Source organism: Triturus cristatus, chromosome 4_2 (assembly GCF_964204655.1).
Source record: "Triturus cristatus chromosome 4_2, aTriCri1.1, whole genome shotgun sequence".
In the NCBI taxonomy this organism is placed as follows: Eukaryota; Metazoa; Chordata; class Amphibia; order Caudata; family Salamandridae; genus Triturus; species Triturus cristatus.
The window spans coordinates 60969011-60996486 of record NC_140586.1 but is presented as its reverse complement, the minus strand read 5'-3'; the positions used below and the strand labels follow the sequence as shown (position 1 = coordinate 60996486).

Sequence of the window (27476 nt, the reverse complement as noted above, 5' to 3'; positions counted from 1 at the left end):
CCAGAGTATCAGCCAGACCAGCAATCAGGGCCCTGCACTGGCTGCCAGTGCGCCAAAGGGTGGAATTTAAGGCCATGTGCACTGCACAAAAACTGATGAATGGAGTTGGCCCTATGATCCTCAGCGACCTGGTGACTCCTTATAAGGCCCCCAGATCCCTTCGGTCTGAGTATGAGCGACTGGCCAACATCCCCAAATACAGAAAGACACGGACTGGAGGCCGACGCTTCTCCGTGAAGGCATCTGCCGGGTGGAACTCCCTCCCCCGCACCCTTAGACTGGAGCCCAGTTATCTGATCTTCAGAAAAAAACTGAAAACGCTTTTATTCCCAAAATAAAGTCCCTTCTCTTTCTTCCCCTCTCCTCTGGATAATACAATCAATATAGCGCGGGGATGCCTTCGGGTCACCAGGCGCTCTACAAATCGTTAAATAAATAAATAAATAAAATTTGTGCAAGAGCAGGCACAACCCTAGTGTCAGTGACAACTCCTCACACTACTCTAGCTCAGGAAGACCCATTAGCCTGGTGATGGGCCATCAGGATATGCAGGGCACACCTCAGCTTCCTTTGTGTGACTGTCTACAGTGGATGCACAAACAGCCCAACTGTCATCCTCCCTCAGATGTGGATTCCATAGGCAGAGGCGGAGGCACAGAATGGTAAAGTAAGAAAATGCCCACTTTCTGAAAGTAGCATTTTCACACATGCAATTTAAAAACCAACTTTATTACAACATGTATTTTTATATTGTGTGTTCAGGGACTCTAAACTCCAAATCTCTATTGCTCCCCAATTGGAAGTTCCCTTTGCAAGGGGTTACAAGGCAGCTCCAATGATAACTTATAGGAGAGATAGTCCTTGAAATAGTAAAATCCGAAATGAGCAGTATTTCACTATCAGGAAATATAAAACACATCAGTACATGTCCTACCTTTTAAATACACTGCTCCCGGCCATGGAGCTACCTTGGGCCTACCATAGTGGTGCCTTATATGTAGTAAAAAGGAAGGTTTGGGCCTGGCAAGTGGGTGCACTTGCCAGGTCGACATAACAGTTTAAAACTGCATAAACAGACACTGCAGTGACAATGGCATGTCCCAGACATGGTTGCAGGGCTACTCATGTGGTTGGCACAGTCAGTGCTGCAGGCCTACCAGTAGCATTTGAATTACAGACCCTGGGCGCACACACATATATGTAATATTGATATATATTTGTTATCTGGTTGTCTGTTAATAATTATTATATGAGATGTATAGAGTTGTATAGAGTTAATTAAATAAGTTAAATATTTTAATACAAATTAATGTTATATTAGTTTTGAAATTCAAAAAGGTTCATTACAATATTTTAAAATAAAATAATACATGTTTTATTTTTTTTAAAACATTTTAGTATTATTTTAAATGTATGTATATGTTTAACTAGTTTTAATAATCAAATTTAATTTAACAATATTTGCAATTGCATTTTCTTCCCAGGCCCTTTCTCTATTTTTTTTTATGGGATGACACTTCAGTATCAGTGTTTGCCATGTGTCATGTTGCACTTACTCCAGCTCTGAGATAGAGTACATTTACCAGTGTTTTGAGTCCTTTTTGACTTTAGCATTTTTAGATGTGCAGTTTGTAATCGACTTATTCTTTTGGGGGTAGGTTCACGGCCCTCCCTAAACCGCTCCTTACTCCTCCTTAAACCCCTCACATTTAGTAGTAGGTGATCCCCCTTTTCCAACCACTCTCCCTGGCCCCTTCACATTTACTACTTTGGGCCTTATTTCGATGTCGGGCGGACATGTCTCCGCCCGACACCATTGCTGATACAGGTCTGGCCGACCTCCGGTCGGCAGTCCCGACCGCTGAATTTTGATGCGACCGCACATGGTGTGGTTGCAAGCTCCCTTTTCTGTATGGGACCTTGTGCTGCAGTCGGAATCCAGCCGCAGCACAAGCCTACATACCGAAAAGGGAGTTTGCATTCATCCCTGCACCGCGTGGCGAGCACCGCAAGTTGGAGGGATGGACAGGGGGGCACCATAGGAGCCACCTCGGACCCCAACCGGAGGCCGCTGGCTGAAGGGGGCCCTGCTAGGGGACCCCAAAGTTCCTTTCAGACAGGGTTTCCATGTCGGAAAGCCCAGCATGGAAACCCTGTCGGAAACCGACGTCGTAATCTGGACAACATAAAACGCAGTCCATAGGGATTACGTGCTGGTTTCAACTGGCAGATGGGCCCCTTGAGCCCATCGGAAGCCACCCGGAATGTCCAACCAGTTCCAAAACAACCTCCATTGTAATTAGGCTGTCAGTTTTGAAACCGCGATGAGGCTCAGAAAGCTTTCCGAGCCTCATCTTAATGAGGCCCTAAGTAGTAAACTTACATGTGTGAGAATCTTCGCATGGAAAAGATAGGAGAGGTGGAGATTTACACTCGTAGGGCCCTCGAATCAAGCCCTGATGTGTGAAACATTAGTTCAAGTTGTGATGTACAGAGGGTACCTGGAACCCCATAGTTCACTTGGACCTAATTGGAGCTCTGCGATCTATTATTGGGTCCTGCCACCGTAAAGTAACACGGGATCCACTGTGGGTTCACCTAAGACCACCGAAGGCTCAGTACTGATTTAAGACCAGAGTGAGATGCATCCTTAACTACTCGAGTAACATCCCTCACAGCACATGATATATTGCATCCAGTGTGAGACGGTCCCTCGTATTTCATGAGAGACGTCTCGTTTATAATGAGAAATGTAAACACTTCTTAAATAACATAATAAATCACATAAATCGACACCTCATATCCAGGGACTCACATTACCAATGACGAGTTGTATATCATTTATTTAATATTTACCTGTGGTGCAGCCGTACAGTAAAGGCTCACGCATTTTAAACAGAACAATTGAGGGGTTCCATATGACAACTAAGCCTAACTGTGAGGAGCGGTTGAACGTTTTGTTTTTTCGTATTTTGCATGTTTAACTTCTTATATGTTTAGTATTTATGCGTTTACCTGCTTATCTTGTCTGCTTCTATGTACAGTGCTCTGATACCCTTACGGGTCATGTTCACGCTATATAAAACTTTTCAAATAAATAAATAAATATAAAGTCGCTGGGGAATGCATGTATTAAGTGTAATAACTGTAAAAATTTAAATTAAGGATGAATTATACTTAAATATTGGTTTGTGGCAGTTCCCAGTGCAGAGGCCCTTGGTGAAATGACCTCTGTGAGAGCAGGTTTAAGAGAGGAGGAGGTTGAAAAAAAAAGAGTTTTCAGCAATATCCTGAGTGATAAGATATTGGGTTGGGAGCTTGGTAGAGACAGGAGTGAATTACAGCGACAGATTGTTTCAAGGCTAGAGGGGATTGGAGGAGGTTCATGTTTCCCAGAAGCAGATCCTACCGCGCTTCCTTTATTGCTTAGCCCTGCAAACAACAGATGTTACTATTACCCAATTTAATGGCACTCACTATGACAACCTATCCTGCTGCTCCTCGTCTTTAATTCAGTTTCAAAATATCTTATCCGTGCTCCCTTTGTATTTCCGCATCACTTGAAACAATCACACCATATGCTTCACCTCGGGTGACCTTTCCCCTTAAGATGGGAGCCTACCGAGGTCATCTTTTTTTTAAACTGTAAGGGGCAGATTTATATCGGACTTGCGCCACTTTTACGCCGCTGTTGCGTCACTTTTGTGATGCAGCGGCGGCGTAAACCCTGTGCCATGTTGCGCCCCATTTACATCGTGACGCATCTATGGAGATGCGTCACGGTGTAAAGCCCTGCGCCACATGAAACCTGCGTCAGGTTTCATGTGGGCGTTTCTACTCAGGGGGGGTGTTCCGTCGCAGGAGCGCCCCTGAAAAGTGACTCAGTGAAATCTATAAGATTTCACTGAGTCACTTTCCCAACGCTGATGCGTCACAACCCTGCGCCTGCTTGAAGCAGGCGTAAGGCTTGACGCACCATGTTAGGGATAGGAAAGGTTGGAACAGTGCTGGAGTGGCATCGCGCTTGCGACGCAACTTCAGCACTGCGCCAACCTTACGCCGGCAGATGCGTCACGTATCTGCTTGTCCTTGCGCCACGATGCACCACATTGTAAATGCGGCGCATCTGCGGTGGCGCAAGGGCAAACTTGCGTGACGCACCTTCCATGGCGCATCCATGCTGATTTGCAGGGATGCGCCAGGGAACATAAATCTGCCCCTAAATATTTTAAATCATTTTTTTAGTTTTCTGATTTCGGATCATTTGTATTCATCAGTTCCATTTTACAGTTTCCTTCGTGTTTATCGTGCATTTTGTTCTCTATAGGCTTCGACATTAACAAGCAGAGTAATCCAACACGTTTCGATACAAAAGTTCCATCCTCAGCAGCCCTTCATCCTGCACTTTTCCCATTGCTGAGTTCTATAAATAAAAGGTGTTACTATAAGGAGGCAAGGATGAGTTGGTATTTACTGTGATTCAGACTAGTGACCTGAAGATCGATCACATGTCAGCAGTAAATGTGAATAGACTGACCCTTCTTCCCGGCTACCTTAAAACTCCTTACACTCCATGAGACGTTACAGCACTTTCTGCATATTCTGAGATGCCTCCATTCCAAGCCTGCATCATCTTCAAAACCTGCTAAATCGTCAAAAAGGCAGCAGCCTCCTGAAAAAAAAGAACTTTTTTGAAAGCCAGTGTAACACAAGGAGGAAAGGACTTCCCGGGCTTGAGACAAAATTGAGAATGAAAGAGAGAATGTAGATGACTTTTTTTCTCATCTAGTCATCAGGGACCTGGAATACCACCCCTCTACTCATAAGGCTTTCATCTCACTTTTGGGATTCGGAAGAGATAACCACCTCATCAAGCAGTGATAAAGAGAGGAGTCCCCCAGATATAATAGCGCATAAAATTCAAATCATTCCACCACTTTCTTCCACACAGATCCTATGCCATCTTCCCTGCTAAATACAGCTTTTCTTAGCCTTCCGGATAGCTTTGCGGTGTAGAAATACATACACATGCATATATACAGAGCTTCGAGTAGTGTAATGCAAAGTAACATAAAAGTGTTTTTTCTGTAAAAGGGAGACTTTCTGCTGGAAATCAATTCAGCTGCCGTTTCCAGGTGTCCACAGATAGAACTATTCCAAGTTATATGAAGCCCACAACAAAGGGTCTTCTATCTCCTGGCGTAATTCAAGGTGGTCCTATTTACATCTGATATAAGTCAGCAGTGACTTATATCAGATAACTGACTCGCTTCTGTAGATTGACATTAACCTCCAAGACAAGCACTTTCCTCCTTGGAGACCTGTATCTTTCAGTTGGTTGCTGTGCGCTGTGGTCTGGATGGTTGGAAATATGTAGGCCGCGATTACGAGTATGGTGGGTTTACAAGGTGGCCGGAATTTGCAATTTCAACTAGTATCTCAGCACCTAAATCCACCTATTATAAATTAATCCCCACTGAATTTGGAATAATCTTACAGACTTGTTTTTTCATTGGGGAGATTCCGCACGGTATTCCATCTTTTGCAAAGATTCATGCTCTTGTTTGCTAACTGCTCTTAACAGATGTTAAAGAAGATGTGGGGACTAATGCAGGCATGAGGGTGGAGTGGGGGCTCACCCTGCCATGCCACGTCCTCCCATTCCCTTTGCCAACCTCCCCCATAACTTGGAAAGGAGTTGGGTAGAGATCTGGGACCAGGGCTGGGTTTTACTTGCAGCCAAATCCTAAATCTAGGCCAGTGTTCCCACACCCAGGAAATCTGGGGGTAGGAAGATCTGGCCGGTATTCATGGGTGGGGTGGTGTCCCACCCGAGGATACTGTTTCACTCAAAGGTTTTCGCTGTAGTACCTCAGCCCAAACCCCATTACACTCTGAGAAGATACAGAAGACATTAAAAGAGTCTTGCTCCATATTGACTATGCACTCAAAACCTTGAGCACTATTCCATATAAAAATAAATTCCGCTATTGTGTGACACAATTACAGTGCGGAGTTGAGGTGGCTTTCACCCCAGGGCTCAGGAGGTGGAGGATGCTGTTGCACAGGTGGGCGGAGAGCCTCAGAATGGGCAGTGCAGCTTTCAGATCTGCCCTTCACTCTGGGACTGAGGTGGGTAGAGTGCTGGGATCTGGGTGAGCGGAGATCCTCAGTAAGGGTCGTACAGCTCACTCCTGCGATCTGAGAGTGGGTAAGATGCTGGTGTTTGGGTAGAGTCAGGTGTTGGTATTCGGGTGAGCGTAGACCCTCAGAGGGTTAGTTAGGGCATCCGTGAGCTTTAACCATCGCTATGATGCTTTAGAGTGGGTAGAGTCAGGTGTTGGTATTCGGGTGAGCGTAGACCCTCAGAGGGCTGGTTAGGGCATCCCTGAGCTCTAGCCATCGCTATGATGCTGAGGGTGGGTAGAGTCAGGTGTTGGTATTCGGGTGAGCGTAGTCCCTCAGAGGGTTGATTAGGGCATCCCCGAGCTCTAGCCATCGCTATGATGCTGAGGGTGGGTAGAGTCAGGTGTTAGTGTTCGGGTGAGCGTAGTCCCTCAGAGGGTTGGTTTGGGCATCCTTGAGCTCTAGCCATCACTGTGATGCTGAGGGTGAGGGTGAGGGTGGGTATAGTCAGGTGTTGGTATTCGGGTGAGCGTAGTCCCTCAGAGGGTTGATTAGGGCATCCTTGAGCTCTAGCCATCGCTATGATGCTGAGGGTAGGTAGAGTCAGGTGTTGGTGTTCGGGTGAGCATAGACCCTCAGAGGGTTGGTTAAGGCATCCCTGAGCTCAGATTATCGCTATGATGCTGAGGGTGGGTAGAGTCAGGTGTTGGTGTTCGGGTGAGCGTAGGCCCTCAGAGGGTTAGTTACGGCATCCCTGACCTCTAACCATCGCTATGTTGCTATGGGAGGGTAGAGTCAGGTGTTGGTGTTCGGGTGAGCGTAGACTCTCAGAGGGTTGGTTAGGGCATCCCTGAGCTCTAACCATTGCTATGATGCTGAGGGTGTGTAGAGTCAAGTGTTGGTATTCGGATGAGCGTAGCCCCTCAGAGGGTTGGTTAGGGCATCCCTGAGCTCTAACCATCGCTATGATGCTGAAGGTGGGTAGAGTCAGGTGATGGTATTCGGGTGAGCGTAGACCCTCATAGGGTTGGGTAGGGCATCCCTGAGCTCTAGCCATCGCTGTGATGCTGAGGATGGGTAGAGTCAGGTGTTGGTGTTCAGGTGAGCGTAGACCCTCAGAGGGGTGGTTAGGGCATCCCTGAGCTCTAACCATCGCTATGATGGTGAGGGAGGGTAAAGTCAGGTGTTGGTATTTGTGTGGCCTCAAGAGAGGCAGCACTGAGCTCTTTTCCCGTATTCTAGAGTTAAGGGTGAGTAGAGTGCCGCAGGCCCTGGGCCTTAAGAAGGGGGAGCCCTGAGCCCTATCCTATACCATAGAGTCACGGGTGGGTAGAGTGCCGGTGTCTAGAGTCGAGAATGAGTATGGTGCTGTATCTGGGTGCGCGCGATGCCTCAGGAAAACAAGTCAGTGCTGGAGCGGCTCCCTCAGTGCTGGCCTCGCCCGACCCCCTTGGCATTTCCCTCAAGTCTCCCTGGAGCGGTGCCCACCCGTCCATGGCAGGACTCTGCTATTCGGAGCAGGCCGCCTGTCGCTATCTGGAGAATGAGAGCTATTGTCTTAAGATGGGGGCAGGGCACCCCCTGGTGTCCTCTGGAACAGTCAGGCCTTTGTTTGGCACAGAGGCCCTGGGAGGCGCTTGTTCTGGAATTATCAATGAAGACGGTGGGCAGAGAGGGGCGGTCTGCCATGGAGGCGAACCCATTTAGCTCCCTGAGGCCCCCGGCCAGGCCATGGGCAGAGGCACTGAAGCCGCTTTTGTGCTGCTTTGGGGCGGGCTATGCGGCGTCAGGGACAGGACTTTGGGCGCAGCGTGTAACAATATGCGCTTTATGCGGCGTGGGGAGGAGGATACCTTTGCAGACACTTGTCCCTCTGGCTGGAAGCCCAAGACCATGGCGCTGAAGGTCAGGCAGGGTCTGGACAGCAGGCCACCCCCGCGTGCAATGGAGGAACCCTCAGAATGACGCATCTGCAAGGTTGCCTTCAAGGGCGCAAGGAGCCCTAGAACCAAAGCGCCTCCGGTGAGGGCTGGGCAGATTCGTAGCGATGGCCCATGGAGACAGGGCCAGACACTCCTTTTATTCTATCGGGTATTTTATTTCCCCGGTGGTCTGGAGCCCTTGGAGGCCGGTGTTGAAGGCCCGGGGCCCCTCTGGTGCCTCTGTCACCTTTCCCTGCTCCCCGAGATTAACTGCAGCAGGCAGAGGAGGCTTCAAGAGAGACAGTAAGGGGGGGAGAGAAATCTATCAGAGAGGGATAGAGGAGGAAATAAGAGAGGGAGAACGGGTGGATGGTTGGAAAGTGGGAGGTTGCGCAGGGAAAGAAGCACCTGCTGCAGCGTTTCTTTCCCCCGCAATTACCAGGCCTCACATAAATGTCTAGATAACTCGTGTGATTAATTATCTTCCTGGAGAGAGATCAGAATTTTGTATAGTTGAGGTTTTGACTTAGGTGAAGTTAGTGCAGAGGGTTAATGTGCCTGTTGCAAAGAACGTGTACCAAGTTGATTACAGAGTGCGTATGATGTGAAGAGATCAGCAGGTTACTTGCAATTTATACCTTAAAGTCCTAATATAGAAGAGTGAGCTATTAACTTTCATCCTGCACTGCATGCACACTGCAAAGTATACATTATTAGAACATTCATTAATGTTTTAAAATGGGTTAATTTGGCTAGAAATCGATTCTTATTTTTAAAGAAAACTCCCAACTATGCGGTTTCTTTTTCGACTCTGCGTTTGTGCTTCTCCACACCAAGCACTCTTAAACTATACTGCCTACCAGTATGGATGACATGTGACTCCTACACTTTTAGTCCTTTGGCTTATGTAACATTTCCTATACACTGATTTACACAGGTATGATTGATTGTCTCTGTGTAAAGTGCGTGTGATGCAAAGTGCTCGGACACCCTACACTGGTATGAGTGGCGCTATATAACTAATTCAATGCATCTGAGAGAGTGTGGTTATGGAGACTTGGTCACTGGTAAAGGGTGCTGGTGAGAGAATCCGTGGTGAAGGTGGTCATTGAGGGCGCCAACAAACATTGTCGCACCGGGCGCCACCAGCACTAAAGCCGGCCCTGGGTTTGAGTATTTTTGCCAAAGCTGTTTTTGTTTCCCCACTTCTGCCCTGCGTGCAGCCCCGCGGTGCAATGGGAAGTCCAGCCTTCAGAGCCCCCCAAGCGCGTGGGGGGAGCAGTTAGCCGAAGGCCATTGAACCTAAGCCCCTCATCACATTCTGTGGGGGGACATCATTTTAAACGGTTACGTCACTGAGAAAGGGGCTTCACACTTGCACGAGGACACTCCCTGCATGAACTGAAGGAAGCCTTCACTCGATAAGACAGGATCTCCCTGGAAGCTACAACGCCTCTGCCCCGTGTCTTACGTGAATGGTACGTTTTCTCTGCCCCTTTCACAGAAAGTAAAGCGCCTTCTTTCTCAGGTTTTACTGGTCCAGCTATGGCCTGCGGCTATCTCTCCCTACCTCGCATGCCTGGCAGTAGTCCGGGCCTGTCCCAGCTCATCTTGCATGTCTAACTCTGCTCTTGGGCTTTCTCAGACCACCTGCCTGTCTAGCAGTGATCTTGGGCTCTCTCAGCTCAAGTCGCTTATCTGTGCTCTGGGCTGTTTCAGGCGATCTCCCATGTCAGACAGTAGTTCTCAGTCCGTCTCACCTGCTTAGCTCTGCCCTGGGGCCTTTTCAGCCCACGCAGCTTGTCTCTGACTGCCTAATCTCATCTCACTGTGGGGCCAGCGCCGTCTCGGCTCATCACATGCGCCTCGGTGTGGTGGTCTCCCTGCCTCTTCCACCCTTCTCGAGCGTGTCCCTTTAATTAGAGCGCGACTTCAGCCCATCTTATCTCTTAGGAGTGTCGGCGCTGTCTTGGACCGTCTCATGTGCCTCGTGGTGGTCTCCCTGCCTCTTCCACCCTTCTCCAGCGTGTCCCTTTAATTAGAGCGCGACTTCAGCCCATCTTATCTCTTAGGAGTGTCGGCGCTGTCTTGGACCGTCTCATGTGCCTCGTGGTGGTCTTCTTGCCGCCTTCACGTCTCTCGAGCGTGTCCCTTTAATTAGAGCGCTACTTCAGCCCATCTTATCTCTTATTAGTGTCGGCGCTGTCTTGGACCGTCTCATGCGCCTCGGTGTGGTGGTCTCCCTGCCTCTTCCACCCTTCTCCAGCGTGTCCCTTTAATTAGAGCGCGACTTCAGCCCATCTCATCTCTTATGAGTGTCGGCCCTGTCTTGGACCGTCTCATGTGCCTCGTGGTGGTCTTCTTGCCGCCTTCACGTCTCTCGAGCGTGTCCCTTTAATTAGAGCGCTACTTCAGCCCATCTTATCTCTTATTAGTGTCGGCGCTGTCTTGGACCGTCTCATGCGCCTCGGTGTGGTGGTCTCCCTGCCTCTTCCACCCTTCTCCAGCGTGTCCCTTTAATTAGAGCGCGACTTCAGCCCATCTCATCTCTTATGAGTGTCGGCCCTGTCTTGGACCGTCTCATGTGCCTCGTGGTGGTCTTCTTGCCGCCTTCACGTCTCTCGAGCGTGTCCCTTTAATTAGAGCGCTACTTCAGCCCATCTCATTTCTCAGGAGTGTCGGCGCTGTCTTGGACCGTCTCATGTGCCTCGTGGTGGTCTTCTTGCCGCCTTCACGTCTCTCGAGCACCCCACATTGTTAAGAGTACTACCTCAGCCCCTTTCTTCACTCTGCAGCCTCAGCCCAGCCTCTGTGGTACCTCTGTGGTTGGAGGGGCCTGGTTCACTCGTGGCGCTCAGTTGTGTATGAAATTACATCATCATAGTCTTTATTCGAATTAAAAGTAATTCATACAAGACACAAACAATTACACAGTTATAAAATATCACAATCACTTGATAATATAAAATCTTTCCAATAAATAGATAAAATTTGTGAAATTACTTTTAGGTCGAGCTAGGAGGAGGGCTGATATTCCATCATCTAATGTTAAGGCAATAAGAAGGGACTAAAAAAGAAGGAGGACTGTCACGTGACTGGAAGCCCTGGAAGGAAACGTTTCGCACAACAGGAAATCCTGAGATATAGCTCTCTTCCATGGCTGTGTGTCTCCCTTTTCTAAGCACAGGAGATAAGCAGTTTATTAGAGCTTGTCTGTCTACCCCAAGCCCGTGGTGGTATAATCAAGTCACTGTTTACAGCCTGTTTTTCTGTCCGGCTGCACTGAGTGCTACAAGCAGTGCAGTGTCTGCAGCCAGTCTATCTGTACATCAAGTAGTGCAGTGTTTACAGGCTTCACCCTCTGCCCTCCTCTCTTACAATATTTTATGTTTTCCATGAATTACACATCCTTTTTTGTTCCTCGTTCTCCTCACTTCCCACCTCTTTATTTTCTCTACATTCAGTGCCTTTATTCTCTCTACCGATCCTTAATTCTATCCCTAAACTCATATCTGTCACACGGTCTCATCTGAACTCCCATTATTCTCTCTCCTGCTTTCCAAGTCCTTTATCCTTCCCTCACTCTTTATTGGTCTCTCACCTTTTTATATTGTTCATTCTCCCTGCCCACCCCCCCGCATTCTCTCTTCTAACACACTTTATTTCACCCTAGTCATACTCTTTACACTGTCTCAATCGTACGCAGACTTGTTCTCTATCCTACCTTAGATCCTTTATTCCTCCTTCACTCATCCGCTACCCTTCTCACCTTGTTTCTTCTCTCTCCTCTGCCCCGTTGTGCCCTGTTCTAACAGCCTTTATTCTCTTCTATTTTGCAGTTCTACCTACAGGCCCGTTTCACCTGGCGCGGGGCTCGGATTCTTCGGCCCCTGGTGCAGTTTATCCTGGTGATGTTGGCGCTCTACACCGGGTTCACGCGGGTGTCCGACTATAGACACCACCCTTCTGATGTGGTGATGGGGTACATCCAGGGCCTTCTTGTGGCATATTGGGTGGTAAGTCTTTCTATTACTCCACGTAGTGGGTTTTCTTGTTGGCACCGTATGGTCAGGTCAATACTGGGTGTTGCTCTGTTGCTGTGGGTGGTGAGTGTTTAATTTGGCAGGGCATGTGCAGAGCATACTAATTGGAAAGTCTGTTGCTCCTGATAGGGCCCCTTTATGGTGGCGGGGGGAATATTGGGTGGTTAAACTGCTGGGTGGTAACTGTCCATGGTGGCAGGGCTGAGTGGTATGTCAGTCTACTGCTTTGGATAGTCTTCCGAAAATGTGATAGGTTTGTGCCAGAGGTAAGTACGTAAAATCCTAGGGTATGGAAATCCCAAATTCTGGATTGGCGTTGTGGATACAGGAAGTAGAATACTGTGTTCTAAGTATTTTTTCTTTATTCAAATGCAAGTGAACACAAGAACAGCTGACACGTGTTTCGCCCAAAGGGTCAGCGGGCCAAGGGCTTTTTCAAGGCAAGCCTTAACAGCTTCTGAATGCAAAGTTTAGAATTAAATGTTTTGCACCACTTAGGTATTTGAAGCATCCCAGAACGTAATGTGTAGTGCGGTCTCTGCGGTCCAGTGATTTGGGTAGTACCCATTTACTACGATTGCAGAGCACTTGCAGACAGTATTGGGTGGTAACTCTGTCTATTGCTTCGGGTAGAAGTTGTTGATGCTAATGTTGCACATGCAGACAGTACTAGATGGAAAATATGCCTATTGCTCTGACTTGTGGGTGTTCAGGTTGATGAACTTCAGAAGCCTGGCAGGTATATCATAACTCCAGGCTCTTTGCACCCAGAACTTCCCACTGGGAAGTGTAACTCACGACTACCTCTCATGGGCCTGCTGCACATGACATTCTTGGGATCTGCACTCCAAAGGCTGTCCCTCAGGGCATGTGCCTCAAATATCTGTCTTTCAGGATCAGTACCTCATGGGACTGTCTTTGGGGGCGTGTACATCAACGGTCTGCTCCTCACTCTGGATCTGTACCTCAGTGGTCATTGCCTGAGCACCTGTACCTCACTGCCCTATCCCTCAGATCTGTACCTCAGTTTTCCTTCCCTCAGGGCCATTACCTTAGCAATCTGTACCTCAGGATCAGTACTTCAGTGGTGTTTCCCTCAGAATCCCTACTTAAGTAACCATCACACAGGCTCTCCACCTATGGGATCTGTCTCACTGCACCTGTACATCCAAGGCCTTTCCATCCTGACCTGTTTCTGAATGTCATCCAATGAAGACTTGGAATCCAAAAATCTGTCTCTCAAGGCCTGACTCTGAAGACATGATGCTCGGAAACCGTTCAGCGGTGGACTGTGTGCGTGGAATGTGCTTCTCCATTCATTGAGAGCATTTTGAAAAAGATAATACCAAATGCTGAATGTTATAGCTCAAGTTTTGAATATATGAACCAGTAATCCTGAAGTTCTGAAGAGGCACTAATGAAATATACCAATAATGTTGATTAACTTGTTAAAAGAGTTTGAGGGGCTAACATTTTTATTAGGCTTGAATAAAAGCTATTAGAAAAAAATCTTAGACTGGCATCAGCCACCACTACTGCAGGGACTGTCCACTTCAATCACTGGCACTGCCCACTGTCAATACGCGCACCCATAACAGTGCCTATATTAACGGTGTAAAGCAAGGGTTTGAGAAGTAAACCACACATGCATGGCCTGGCACCTGGGACCGCATGGCATTACTAGCTGGATCCCACCTCCTACTCCAGCAGCTGCTTTTGGCACTATAAATCAGTGATAGATCGGTGCGCTCTAACATCCTCCCCAATACAAAGACAACAAAATGCATCTCGAGTACTGGTGCATCTGTAAGTGAGGTTGCAAACTATGGGGAACCTACATAACTGATGATGCATGACTGCACTGATTTCCTGCAAAAAATGGTACAAGGTATGTCAGTGGCACAAAACTGTCATAAAAGCTATTCATAAAGTTCTAATGGTAGGTGCAGTCAGTCAAAAACAGTAGAACTCAGCAAACACACAACACTTGAGACAAAGAAGTTTCAAAGATGCACATAAAGTACTGGCAGAGGTGAGAGACCAGTTTAAAAAGGCAAAGGGACACCCTCTAATCACAGAGGAGAACCCCATGGGGAATTAGCATTAAAAAGCCAGCCCACTATAAGGAGTTCACACAGGAGTTGAATTACGGAAACTCATAGGACTGGGAATTATACGTTCAGTGATGCTATATGGACCAAGGAGCCTATAGTGAGTAGGGAGAAGAGAGATTCAAAGAATATCAAGCTGAAGTGGTGGAAGAAATGCCACAGCGGGGAGGGATGGAAGTATTAACACGGAGGATGGAGAGGAGAGTTGGAAGAAATATCTCACACTAAGGAGGAAGAGCTGAAGGAGACATTATCGACTGGAGACAAAGGTATTACAAACTCACTGAAGAGGAAGTGACATGGGCAGGCAAGATAACAGTAAAATAGATCACTGGGCGGAGCTGTGGCTGTGTAGATATGTGTCACCTGTACGTTACGGGTTTAGAGCCCGGTAAAGGGAACTCAACTCGAGAATTTTCATTCTCTAGCGGATGAAGGGCTCGTAATCTCAGCTGGAGACTAATTTAGGTTAGAACATTAATTGATCTGGCAGTTCAATATAAATTGCAAATTAGGACACTTTGCTACTAATGGCCTGAATACGATGGCAGTCGGGCGAGCGTCCGACCGCCATTGTTTTGGACTCAAGACCGTCCCACAAGGAGTCGGCGATCCCGACAGCTTAATTACGATCGGACTGCTGTGCAGGCAGTCGTAAACATGCCGTTTTCAATTGTGGTTTGTGCTGCGGCCCGGAAAAAGCCCTCATCACAAGCCGCAGTAGAAAATGGCATGTTTTAAACATCCATGCACCCTGTGCTAGGCACCATGTGGTGCCTGGCACACAGTGCATGGATGTTTTCGGGGCCACCTGGACCACATAGCGGAGGCCCACGGGTAATGGGGCCCTGCTGGGGGCCCCTAAAGTCACTTTCCGACAGCCTTTTCATGGCAGTCAGACTAGCATGAAAAGGCTGTCCGAAACTGACATCCTAATCCTTACGACTATACCTCCGCAGGCACTGTCTCCATTATATGGATTAGGCTCCGACCGCTGCCCCGACGGGCTCCTTGAGCCTGTTGGAGGCAGATTTTTTTCCCCTGCCCGATACACTCTGACTGCCAGTATCCCAATCCGGTGGTCGGACTGCTGCCTCAGATGTCAGATGGACCGCCACCAACAGCCTGTCGGTGATGATCTGCCCGACATCATAATTAGGCCCTAAGTCTTGGGAGGGTGGACTGGGCACAGTTTTGATCGATATCACTGATTAAGGTCTGAGGCCGACTGGGCAGAGCTTACAAAAAAAGTTTAAATAAAAATTAGTCACTACCTTATGAATGGATTAGAACTTCTTGACACCTCCCTGAATACCTACTGGTGACGTGGGCACATATGGTCCGGTACGGCCTACCGCCCCCTCCTCCCTTCTATTGTGACAGACACCAATACAATCAATTTTGTTTTTGGAATAGGGGGTCGTTGACCCCCGATCGTATTTATTAACAAACAAACATATTTTCACACAAATATATATTTACGCAGAAATGAAATGATAAGACAGGATTTGGTACATTTGATTCATTCCTAGCCTTAACCAAGTTCTAATACATAATGTTCCTATCCTAGTCTAAACATATTGCTGATGACATTTCTGCGTATTCCTATTGGGCCTACGGCAAGGTCAACACGCTGGCCCCTCCCCCTTTTATCCAAATTGTCCCGCGCACCCTAACCAGAGTGCGCATGCGCAGGGAGCCCAGTTGACCCGGAAGTAGTTTTCTCCAAATTTGTCCCGCGCCCCCCAACCAGGGTGCGCATGCGCAGGGGGCCCCGCTGACCGGGAAGTAGTTCCTTCCAGGCAACCCCCATGCGTTCAAGACTTTCTCCATAAAGGGGCCATGCAGACAGCGCAGCTTACTTACGCCCGCGTGCGGGGTGGCCAACCAGCCAATGGAAAGCGTAACCCCCGTTTGTCCCCGCACCATTGCAACCAACCGGTTGTAACTGCCCCTGGAGTCAGGTGAGAGCCACATGTCCCTCCCCTCTGGGCGCCCCATTTAATAAGGCGCCCCAAAAGATTAGTCAATTTAGTCTGTCCAACCGATGACCTTACCGCCTGACCAGAAATACCGCCTAAAACACGACAAAAAAGGCATTTACATACAAATTGTCTTCGTAATTGATATCCTGTGGGAAAAAACACACTAACATATTTCACTTCAACAAACATCTATCTCAGGGATGGTGGGTGGGGAAAAAAGGTTAAAGGTCCTCCCGAGGGAGGAGGCACACACGACGGGTGTGCTGCCGAGGGGAGCGGAGAGCGAAGAGACTGCTCTTCGCGCTCCCCCCGGCTTTAAACTACCTCACTTCACCAGCTGAAACTGGTTCTTGCTGGGGGGGGTCACCCGCGCCCCGGAAGCGATCCGATCACTTCCGGGGCGCGGCGGAGTACGGCCCCCAGCCAATGCGGGGGCCACTGGAACGAGAAATATCCGGGGGCACGGCCGACCACCATAATGGCGGCGGGGCCTATGCTGGCCCCGCCTTTCTCTTTTTCCACACTTCTTCGGCAACACTGTATACTGGAGTGGACTGAGCACATTTATGTAAAGATTACTGGAAAAAGTAAAACTACAATAATTATCTTAATGTCAAGAGACAATTAAATCCGCATTTGTAAAGAGCGAACAATCATCTGTAAGGGTCTCTAGGCGCTGGGGGCCGTCGGGAAGATTAAGCAAGCTAATGCCCAGGGTCACATGGTGCTGGGCTGACCTGCCGCCAGTGCCAGGGATTGAACTGTGATCCCCAGACTCCAGAGTCAGTCGCCACACCTCTTCCCAATCCAAATTGTGGAATACTACACACATAACCTTAATGTTATCACTATCACACTAAATGCACAGAGGTGCACCAACCACAGGACTGAGACAAAAAAAAAGTCAGAACAAAATTTGCAGTTTCCTTGTAGCTTTTGGTATTTCTTGTTGAGAATGCTGATGCTAGCAGAGCTCCGCTTTTCATGCAGGCCTTTGCTACTGAAGACACATTTACACAACAAACTGCACCAAGCAGTGATTAGCAAGATGTGCTTAATCCTGGTGGTTTCAATCTCAAAGCAAGGCCCGCCCTGGAAGGTCTGGCTGGTATCATCGAAGCTATCATCTCCTATGACTTCCCGTGACATTATATATCCGAAACTGCAGCGTCTGTAAGGACTTTTGGTACAGGATGTTGCCACATCCCAGAACCTGTGGCCATTATGAGTTTAATTATTGGGTGTACTAATAGAATCAAGTTAGGCTGCATACAGTCAGCCTCTCCACTGTGCAGAGGTACCTGTATGACACTACTTTAGATTAGCGAAGTCCACTTTCGAAATACCATTACTGTGAAAATATAAAATTGGCTTTATGTGTTCAATACGGTACGAATGACTATGTAGGTCACCTAGCCAGTCTCATTTATTTAATGTTTTGGGGCTTGAAGAAAAAAATGTTTGACAAGAAATAACCTAAAGTAAACTTCTTGAGTTGGTTCCAGCAGTAATATGCCCAATCACAGGGATATTCAGCTCTTTGAGTTCAGATCAGGGAGGGAGGGAGGGATTGGGGGTTCTCGGAAGACGTCTCCGTTAGCAGCACCTGCACACATGGGTGGTGCAACCAGTGCTTAACTTGTGAAAGCATAAGAGCCGGAGCTAGTTTGGTCAAAGTTCTGCAGCCGGTGCTATTGAATGTTCTCGGGCCGAATCCAAAGGCTGCACAGTCTTGATTCCACCTCAGGCCTCTTTCGCCCACCACTGGACACTCATGGACACTGTCTCACTCCTGCGAGTCTCTGTTCTTTTTGTCACGGTTTCTCCATACTTCTCTTGCTTTTTTTCAGTCGCCTTGTATGTTTTCCCTCGCTTGCTCTGGGTCAAAGCATGATGGAGAAAAATATGAGCCCATTCCCCAAATGACGGCCAGTGGGCACCACCTGTTTTTCTCCTGAATAGTTTTCCCTGTGCTGGAGAGTGAAAACTTCGAAGTGCAGGCTCCGGGTCTGCGCCTCAAAACAGCAGACATGAAAACGAGCCAGGATAGCGACAGTGCCCAGGCAGGCATATACGCAGGCATAACACGTGCACATGCTCTGCGCATCAGTGGCGTAACGAAACTTGAGTGGGCCCCCCTGCAAGGTATGTGGAGGGGCCCCCTCGTGGCTCAATCAGGAGCTCCCGGGCCGGAGCATTGTGCTGAGGGGGCCCCTGGAGCTTGGGGGCCCCCCCGCACCGCGGGGGATGCCGGGGCCTGTGTTAAGCCCCTGCTGCGCATGCCCCGCCTCCCCAGCTTAATGCGAAAGACGTGACAGGCCGCGCGCACTGCTCTATTCACGCTAGGCTGCAGCAGCCGAGGCCCCCAATGTTACAGGGTGGCATCTCAAATAAAGCCACTCACTAGAGCGAATGGACAGGCAGCCTCGGGCTTTTTATATTTATTGATTATCGGGGCCATCCCGCGCGCGATGAAGAAAAGAGTTCCTCGCATCAATAATATCTTAAAGGCTTGACCCTCAAGAAATGTAGCTCAATGGCCTGCCCATTTGGGGGTCTGAATCTTATAAATGTATCTCTAACAACCCGCTCCTCAGGATCTGTCGCTAAAGGGCTTGTCCCTTATAACGTGTTTAATAAGAGCCTGACCCTCAGAGCCAGATTGTCAGGGCCTGTCACTCAAAAAAATATATCCCGTAAGATATGCCTTACAGTCCCTTAGAGTTTGTATCGCAAGGACCTGTCCCGCAGGACTTGCCTCTCAACCGCATGGCCCTTAGAAATTGTATCTCAAAGCCTGTCCATTTAGACCTGACTCTGAAGGGCTTGCCCTACGGATAAATCTCAAGTATATCTCCACAAAGACGTACTTTAAGGGACTTGTCCCCAGAACGTGTATCACAAGGGTCTGTCCCTTAGAACCTATAAGGCACCTGTCCCATAGAATCTTCTCATTTAGAATGTGTCCCTTAGAGCATGCCTTTCAAGGGCCTCTCTGTTAGGACCTGTATCTTATTGGCCTGCCTCCCGGAACTTGCCTTTCAATGGCCTGTCCCTTAGGATTTCACTGCAAAAACAACAGTTGATGGACAGAATGCAGAACAATGTCATACATTCACCCCAGTACAGAGACCTGGGCCTAAATCCATCGATTTTTTGCTCACCATGCCGTTCCAGTTTGAACCCAGCTATATGCAAATCAGTCTTGACCCTGTGCCTCATGGGTACAGTCCAGCCCGAACTGTCAAGCCAGTTGGATTAAACCCAGATCTGTGAGTGGGGGTGAATGTTTTGCCAATGTGCAACATTCCGTCCATCATCTTGTGTTTTTGCTGTTCGCCCTTTGTGGGAAGGGTATGCCCAGACGTGGGTCCCGTGCTCACTATGCCACTGGAGTCAAGCTTTCCTGGCTGAAAAGGGGTGAAACCCCGAAACCGGTCCTAGGATGCTTGATTCCGGTCCAGGGAAGACATGGCTTGGCAGTTCGGGCTGGACTGTTCCCATGAGGCACAGGGTCAAGACTGTTTTGCATATGGCCATGTCTGAACTGGGGTGGCGTGGTGAGCAAAATAACGATGGATTAAACCCAAATCTGTGACTGGGGGTGAAGGTTTGGCCAATGTGCAACATTCCGTCCATCATCTTGTGTGTTTTGCCCTTAGGATTTCACTATCAGGTGCCTAGCCTTTAGAACCTGTTTTTAGGAATGTGTCTCTTAGGACATCCATTTGAAGGTCCTGTCCCTTAGGATCTGTATCTCATAGGCCTGTCTCGCAGGACCTTTCTGAGAGGACATGTATTCTAGACCTGTACATGAATGCTCTGTGACACTTGTATCTCAAAGGCTTGTCCCTACAGATCTATCTCAGGGCCCATCTCTCCCTCGCCACCCTGGCTCTATTCTCAGGGACCCAAGAGTATCATCAGGCCACCTAGAAGGGACTTCTCCACGTCTACACCCGAAAGTGGTTATTGGACAGGCGAGAATGAGTGGCATTCTCACCCTACCACCCCTTCTGTGAGTACAAAACAGAACGAGCTCCATACAGGAGGGTAAGAGGTAGGACAGTGGGGAGGGTGAGTCCAAGCGAGTACAGCGAACGGAGGTAAGGGAGAGTGAGGAGCTCTTTTTGGCAGAGGTTGAAAGCGTGGCATTGAGGGGTCTCGGGGTTAGGCTGGGAAAGCTACCTGTGAAAGGCAGGGAGGTAGGTGACAGATGGATCTGTAATGTCAGTGAGATGAATGAGGCATGGAGCGAGGCACTGATGTTGATGGTGACAGAGCATGGCAGTGAGAGGATGTGGGTTGGGCCCCTGCAGAGCAGTGGGTGATGGTCCAGCTGGGCAGTGAGAGGGTGGGGCGTGGCCATGGCAGACAGGAAGGAGAGGGGTGAGTCATGGCTGTGAGGTGAGAAGAGGTGGGTCATGGCATTAAGGCAAAGAGGGACCAGCCATGGCGGGGAAATGGGGGAGGGGACTGGGTCATGGCACTGGGGTGGGCAGGCTGATGGGACAAGGCAAACATGTAACAGAGAAACAGGCCATGGCTCTGAGATAAGTGGAGTGGGCCATTGCAGTGAGGTCAGAGAGGAATATGCCATGACATTAAGGAATGAGGGATGGGTTCCAGTAGTGAAATCAGAGCAGGCCATACAATGGCGAGGCTCTGTGAGGACGCCCTTTGGAAGAGTTCCAAGACCCCTAGCCGAGGTTGACCTGCCAACGAGGATGCCAATCCAGACGCTGGGCTCTCACAGTCATTGGAAGGGGAAGAAAACACTTCAAGCCTCACTCAAAGGGCGTTGCCTCCCTTCAGAATAGCCTCATCTTCGGTCAGTCTCAGCAGTGTTGTCGAATTTAGTGGATTGTTACACATGGTAAGTAAACTATTTATGTTTTAAGATGTTAACTGTTGGACCTCACCCTTTGAAGTCTTGGGCCCTGTTTGGGCTCCCCATGACCGAGTTACAGAGGACGCAGATCTTCATGTGAGCTCCAAGCATGGCAAAAAAATCATATTACAATTGTTCTCACTGCTTCCATTTCTGTTTCTTTCAGGCCTTCCACATTTCTGGCATGTTCCGATACAAGACCTGCAAGACTTCTAGTCCACCGCCTTGCCCAGAAAGCCCAGACTCGAACTCGCATACCAACTGCTAGATGTTGTGGCACCCCAAGACCCTCGGGGGTCTGCCATTTCAGATCCAGCACTGTGAACTCGCAGAAAGAGAGCTCTTTCACAGCTATCACTTGTGTTATACGTGATGTGTTGTCTGCTGTGCTGATTGGCTGCACAGAGACGGTGAATGTATCACTCATGGGCGCCAGTGTCCAGAGAAGTACTGGGATTCACCAGAAGACAAGAGGCTCCGCGCCATCAGCGGCCATGTTGTAAGTGTATCTGTTCCGCTCTGTGCCACTGTTCTCTTATAGGATGAGAAACTCTTGTATCAAAGAATCCGCGAAACATGACGGCTTTCAGAGACAACTGTGAATAGTATCCCCAATCTCGAACAACTTGACCCTGCGACAGACAATTTCAAAGCCTTCACTGCCAATGTGCCTTATCTAGGGTGCCAAGCCGACTTTCGGGAGGACGCCCAGATCCACTGCGAATGTCCATCATTTCTTTTTCAAGCACTTTAAGGCCTCCTCTGGAGTTCGAAATTTCAAGATCATAGATGACCACTAGCTGGCAAAGCCGCCTGGGTCCTTTGACACTCAGAGGTGTCCTGATCGATGAATTCTCCGTCCAGGAGAAGGATGGGAAAGAACCACTCTCGGGGCAGACGTTTCTCCTTCTTCACATGGGAAACCAGCGCTTCTTCAGGGCGGAAGCCTCGCCTTCTTCACTTGAGGCACCATGCCTTCTGGAAGGAAGCCTCACCTTCTTCGCGAGGGACACCAGCTCTTCAGGAAGGAAATCCTTGCCTCTGCTCAGAGGGATGATACCGCCCTGTGCCTTTGCAAGCGCCAATTTTGGCGGATATTAGACAGTCCTTCATTTCACTAAAGGTCCTATACCACTGACTTTTCAGCCCGGACACCCTGGGCACTTATCTCTTCCTGGACATGTCAGGCGCTTCCTCGGAAGGAAGTCCCACGGCCACGTGCTTTGTGTGAACTCTGACCTGCATGTGTCTGGATGGACAGTCAAAGCAGTTCCTGTATGGGTGGAGGGAAGGTCCTCGACCGGGGACCTGCCTGTAAGTGGGTGTATTGCTGTATTCATGGGAGTGTATTCTGCTTGCCCTGGAGCACTGCACTGTCCTCGTTCTGGGGCTTTTGTATGAGTGGGGTGCACTGGTGTATGGGTGGGGAGGCCCTCAGCCTGCCCTGGAGCACAGCACTGTCCTCGCTCTGCTGCCTTCGTGCGGGTGGGGTGCACTGTTGTAGCTCGCGGCCTAGTGTCTTCTGCATGCATTTGGGTTTATACTGTCCTCGATTTGGGGCCTTACAGTCCAGGGGTTTTGCCCCTTCTAGGAACTACTGCCACCCTGTCTCAGAATGCCTTTATCTCTTTTACCTGCCCACCTTGATTTGCCCTCCTAATATCTGGGATCAGGCCCTCTGCTGGGGTTACCTTCTCATGCGGTGGCATTGCTTCTCAACCTTCCCTTTCTCGTGAAATCTGCTTCCCCTCTCCAGAAACTGTTCCAATTACCATCCTCGCTACCTCACCCTATACCCAAACTGATGCCCTCCACCTGATGCCCTGAGGCTCTCTTCCCTCTCTGAGGGCATCATGCCCTCCTCTCTCTCCTGTGCCCCTATGCTTCAGTTCACTCCTCTCCTCTGATGCCCTGGTGCCCCTTCTCCTCACTGATTCTCTGTTGTCCCATGTCATTTCTGATGCCCTCCTGGCATCTCCCGTCTATCCAGAGCTTCCATTTATGATAGGCACATGCCAGCTCTCTTTCCTCTCTCCCAGCCTCTTTTTCTATTATGCCCTTGTGCCCTCTCCTCTCTTAGGTGCCTACTTGTCCATCGTCCTCTCTCAATATGCATTGTGCTTTCTTCATTTGGGGTATGCTCTCTTGCACTCTCCGATTCTGATTCCCCCTTTGCCCTTCCCGTTCTAATGCCACTTTGCCCTCTTGGCATCTCCCTTCTCTGATTTCCCACTTTCTTTTCTGATCCCTCTTCTGATGCCCGCATGGCCTAGCCGCCACCGGGAGCCCTGGCACTCATGTATTCCTCTCTTTCCTCCGTCTCTGCAGACCCCAGCACTCTCTTACTCCTGCTCTTCACATCTTCCCTTCACAACCCCTGATGGATTCTTCACTCTCTGATGCCATGCTGCTCTCTCAAGATTCAACCTGCCATCTCTTTTTGTAGACACACCCATTCTTTCTTCTCAAGGGCTCTTTCCCTCTCTGATGTCATATGGCATCTCCGTTTCTGATTCCCTCCTGCCTTATGAGGTCACCCTGCCCTTTAATGTCCCCTTCACTGATCCCTTCTTTGTAAACTTTCGGAGACCCTCTTCAGCTAGGCGCTCTCTCTTGCTCCGACTTCTGCTCCCTGTGTGCGGCTTAAGTGTAACATGTGCATCCTCACTCTACACTCTTACACTAAATGGTACATGTGGCATGAATGTGCCAGGAGTGGAAAGACAAAGCATGGGAATGATGGGAATATAAACGTGCCCATCACCTTGATTCGGTGCTGCCACAGAGACACACACACACCATGTGACCCTAGCAGGCAATCATTCGGTAGCTCAGATCTAACTTAAGCGAAGAGCTGCCTGGTCTTCCCTGTTTTGCTCCAGCAGCTCACTTGTCTTCCCTCTTGTACTCCAAGTCCCCTTCAGCCCTTCCTCTTCCTCAACCCTCTTTCCGGTTTTCTAATTTTCCAGCTTGTGCTTTAAACACGAACCTCTCCTCCCAGGTCCATTCCAAGAGCCACTCTGTCCCCTTTAGTCTGCTGCCACAACCATCTAGGGCTCCAGGTTGGCTCCGTGAATCATCCTATTCTCTAATTTCTGCTCCACGAGTCGCCCACTTTTCTCTGACCTCCTCCAAAATCCCGAAGCCTCCAAGTGTGCTCTAAGAAACATTCTTTCCTCCAGGCCCGGTTCTAGCCTGTCCCTCTCAGTCTTTACCTATAACTGCCCAATGCTCCAGTTCAGCTTCAAGAGTCGTTTCGCCAAAAAAGGTTTGCTCCAAGTACCCTCTTTTCCACCCATAGCCTTCTCCAAAGTCATCCTGCCCTTCCAGATCCGCCTGAGGTACTGCCCTGTCCTCCTGCAACTTCTCCAAGATGCCCATGACATTCTTTAAGGTGTGTTCTGAGAGCACCACAGGTTCACTCCAAGAGCCACTCAACTCCTTCCAGTTGGCCCTATTGGCCACCCATTCCTTCCCAGTCTTCTTCAAGATTTGCTCTATCCCTCCAAGTTGACCTTAAGTGGACATTTTCTAGATCAGGCTGATTTTCTCATCTCCTTTCCAAAAGTCACCCTGTGTACCAATTTTACTTCCAAAAGTCGCTCTACCCTCCCACGTCCATCCCACCCTCTTATGCATACTTGAATGAGCTTCTACCTCTTCTAGGGAGGACAGGATCTGCTCCAGGGATCTTTGTGTCAGCTCTAGAGAGAGTATCCAAACCAAGGGGGTTATGTCCACTCCAAGGATATTTTGACTCAGTTAAGTTGGTGGGTCCTTCAGAGAGAGCTGGGAATGTGGCTGTGTTTTGCAGATTTCCAGTGTGTTTTATGTGCTGGAGGACTCTCAAAATGCAAAGCACTTGCTAGAGAACCGGTAGAAGCCGACTCTAAACCTAGTAGCCTCAGGCGATCCATTGGCCTCGGCAACTCGTTTAAGATGCTAGTGGAGCAGTAACCGGCTTGTAATGTGAATGAAACTGCTGACAAACACAAATTATGCATACATAGCACAGAGTCTGGGTGCCATCAATGGGACAGGAAATCTTACGTACGAAAATGCAGATATATATATATATTAAACTTCAGACTAGATGAGGAACCAAAAACATGTATCATATATCGATTAGAAAACTACTGAAAATGTCTTAAACTACATTTTTTTTTTAATTGAACGTCATATCACTAGTGGGAGGTTTATTGGCCCTATTGTACTAACAGGACAAATGAGCTGCAGCCACACCATAGCGTGCTTAGGCTCAGAAAGAGACAGGCAAACTCTTGACCAGTACCACTCATTGCACAGGAGAGCCTCAACCGAGGAGAAGCTCTTGGGGTGCTGCTTTCTTCAGGGAAAAAGGTCCCCACTCCTAATCACATGGAAGAAGGACCCCTTTCCATTAGGTCAATGACCTTGCCTGGGAGAGACCTCTCTCCATGTGGTCAGTACCTTGCCAGAAAGCTGCCACGGGCTCTGAGAAAGTCCCAGGTAGAGGGAAATTGGGGGATGTTTGAACAGCAGAACCCCCTCCCCCCATTTAATGTCAGTGTAGGAACCTAGGTACTCTGGGGGAGGGACTAAATCTATTGATGTCATTAGGAACAACCCATGTGCTTCACCTCTCCTAAAGTAGACAGTAGTGCGTATAGGCTCTAAAGAAACCACATGCCCAACAACAGGACCATATGCGTGGAAAGAGTTGAGGCCTAATCTCACTCCAACATGTAATTAGTCATGCCCAACAGAGCAGCACACCCATCCACTAGCACTGATGGACTCACAAGCACCAGAGAGATTATCCCTCCTCATAACAGCCTTCTAGGGTCACAAATCCAGCAGCTCAACACAAATACCAACCCCACTAACCCCGCACTCCAAGATCTACTGCAAAACAACTCTTCGTAATACTTTTCATAAGCCATGAACACCATCTATCCCTGCATGACCACTGGTCAGGGGACAGGCCTGTATGTCTACTAGTACAGCAATGCCACAACGCCCACGCTTTACCACCAGCACAGTTGCACCCACACGTGTTGTAATTCTGTGAGATCTTCAATGTCTAGTTGAATCTATGTGTTATGTATCACTAGGTCATCCTCTTGTAAGTCATACACATAGCAAACCATGACCAATTGATTCTTGGCACCTGCACTACTTCCTCCTCTTGAGCTTGTGACAACGGTGAGTTACAATTTCCGATTTCTGACCAGTGGCTCTGTCGGGGCTCTTGGGGACAATCGAAGACTGACCTGCTCTGTTTTCAGACTGATGATCAAAACTGGTGCTTCTTGGCCGTATTTGGCACCATGTTCATATGGCCATATTTCATAATGGGACGACTTCTTATTATAAAGATGCCTCGTGAAGACTGAGCCACGGGAAAAGCTCTTCAATAAATCAATGTGTGTGTGTGTGTGTGTGGGTGTTCGTGTGTCTGACTTATGTGTGTCTAACCACTACATTATCATGAAGTAAGCAACAATAAACACCTATATTTTATGATGTGGTGTGTATTTTTTAGAACTGAGCATTGCAGGTTGATGCAGGTCCTTGTATTTTAGCGTTCATTGGGATTTTGATGTTGTGTTGGTAAGTCTGGGACTAAGAGTGGGTGGTTGGGATTAGGGGATCCACTGTGGCTGGTGAATATTTGGAGGCTGAGAGTGGTTAGTGATGGGTGGGTTCAGGAAGGTTGATAGGGTCAATGTCTTAGTGGTGGTTGGAAGAGATTGTGGTAAAGTAAGAACAGTAGCTGGCCAAGATCTTGGAACTAAGAAAGGTCAGTTGGCATTTCCAATTGATTTATATTCTCAAGGCTGTGCTCCCTAGTGTCCTTGGGTTTTTCCCAGATCAAGCGCCCTTGACTCTTTTGACCTCAATTCCCACCTACAGAGTTTCTCTGGATCACAAGACTTATTTTCCCATTTTATTTGAATCTAAACTCTCTACCTCCTGGTCTCAATAGGCCTAAAGACTCTGCAGTTTTGCTCCTTGTGGTTCTAAATTAATGTTCAGACTAGTCTTCTTGTGACATAAAACTTGGGTCACGGCCTCTTGTTCATATCTCGATCCTGGAATCTCAAGATGTGGCTATTTAGTTCACAGAGTTTTCGAGCGGCCCCACTTTCTCTTTTAGTCTCAAGTTTGACTTTCTAGTCTATTGGTTTTATGGCCAGGCTCCCTAGATTTTTGAAGTTTTACGCCCTAACTCTGATCTCCTAGAATTTGAATGTCTAGCTCCTTGGTCTCCTGGTCTAAAGACATTGTGACTATACTTGTACTCTGGAGGCCTGACGCCCTAGTCTCTTTGTGTCTAAAATAAGGGGTCGCAAGTTCTGCAGTTTCAAGACCTGCTGTCCTAGTCATGTAATCTCAAGACCTTCCTCCCAAGTACT

At 48.6% G+C, this 27476-nt stretch overlaps 1 protein-coding gene across 1 annotated transcript in view; it reads left to right on the top strand.

The window, feature by feature from the left end:
* The window catches only part of LOC146832976 (phospholipid phosphatase 3-like), a 98435-nt gene extending 71854 nt beyond the window's left edge, over positions 1-26581 (top strand). The window contains exons 5-6 of the mRNA XM_085600520.1: positions 11888-12064; positions 21245-26581. Coding sequence (XP_085456646.1) covers positions 11888-12064; positions 21245-21346 — 279 coding nt within the window. The 3' untranslated portion in view covers positions 21347-26581. The remainder of the gene's footprint in view (positions 1-11887; positions 12065-21244) is intronic.
* The last annotated feature ends 895 nt before the right edge of the window (positions 26582-27476 follow it).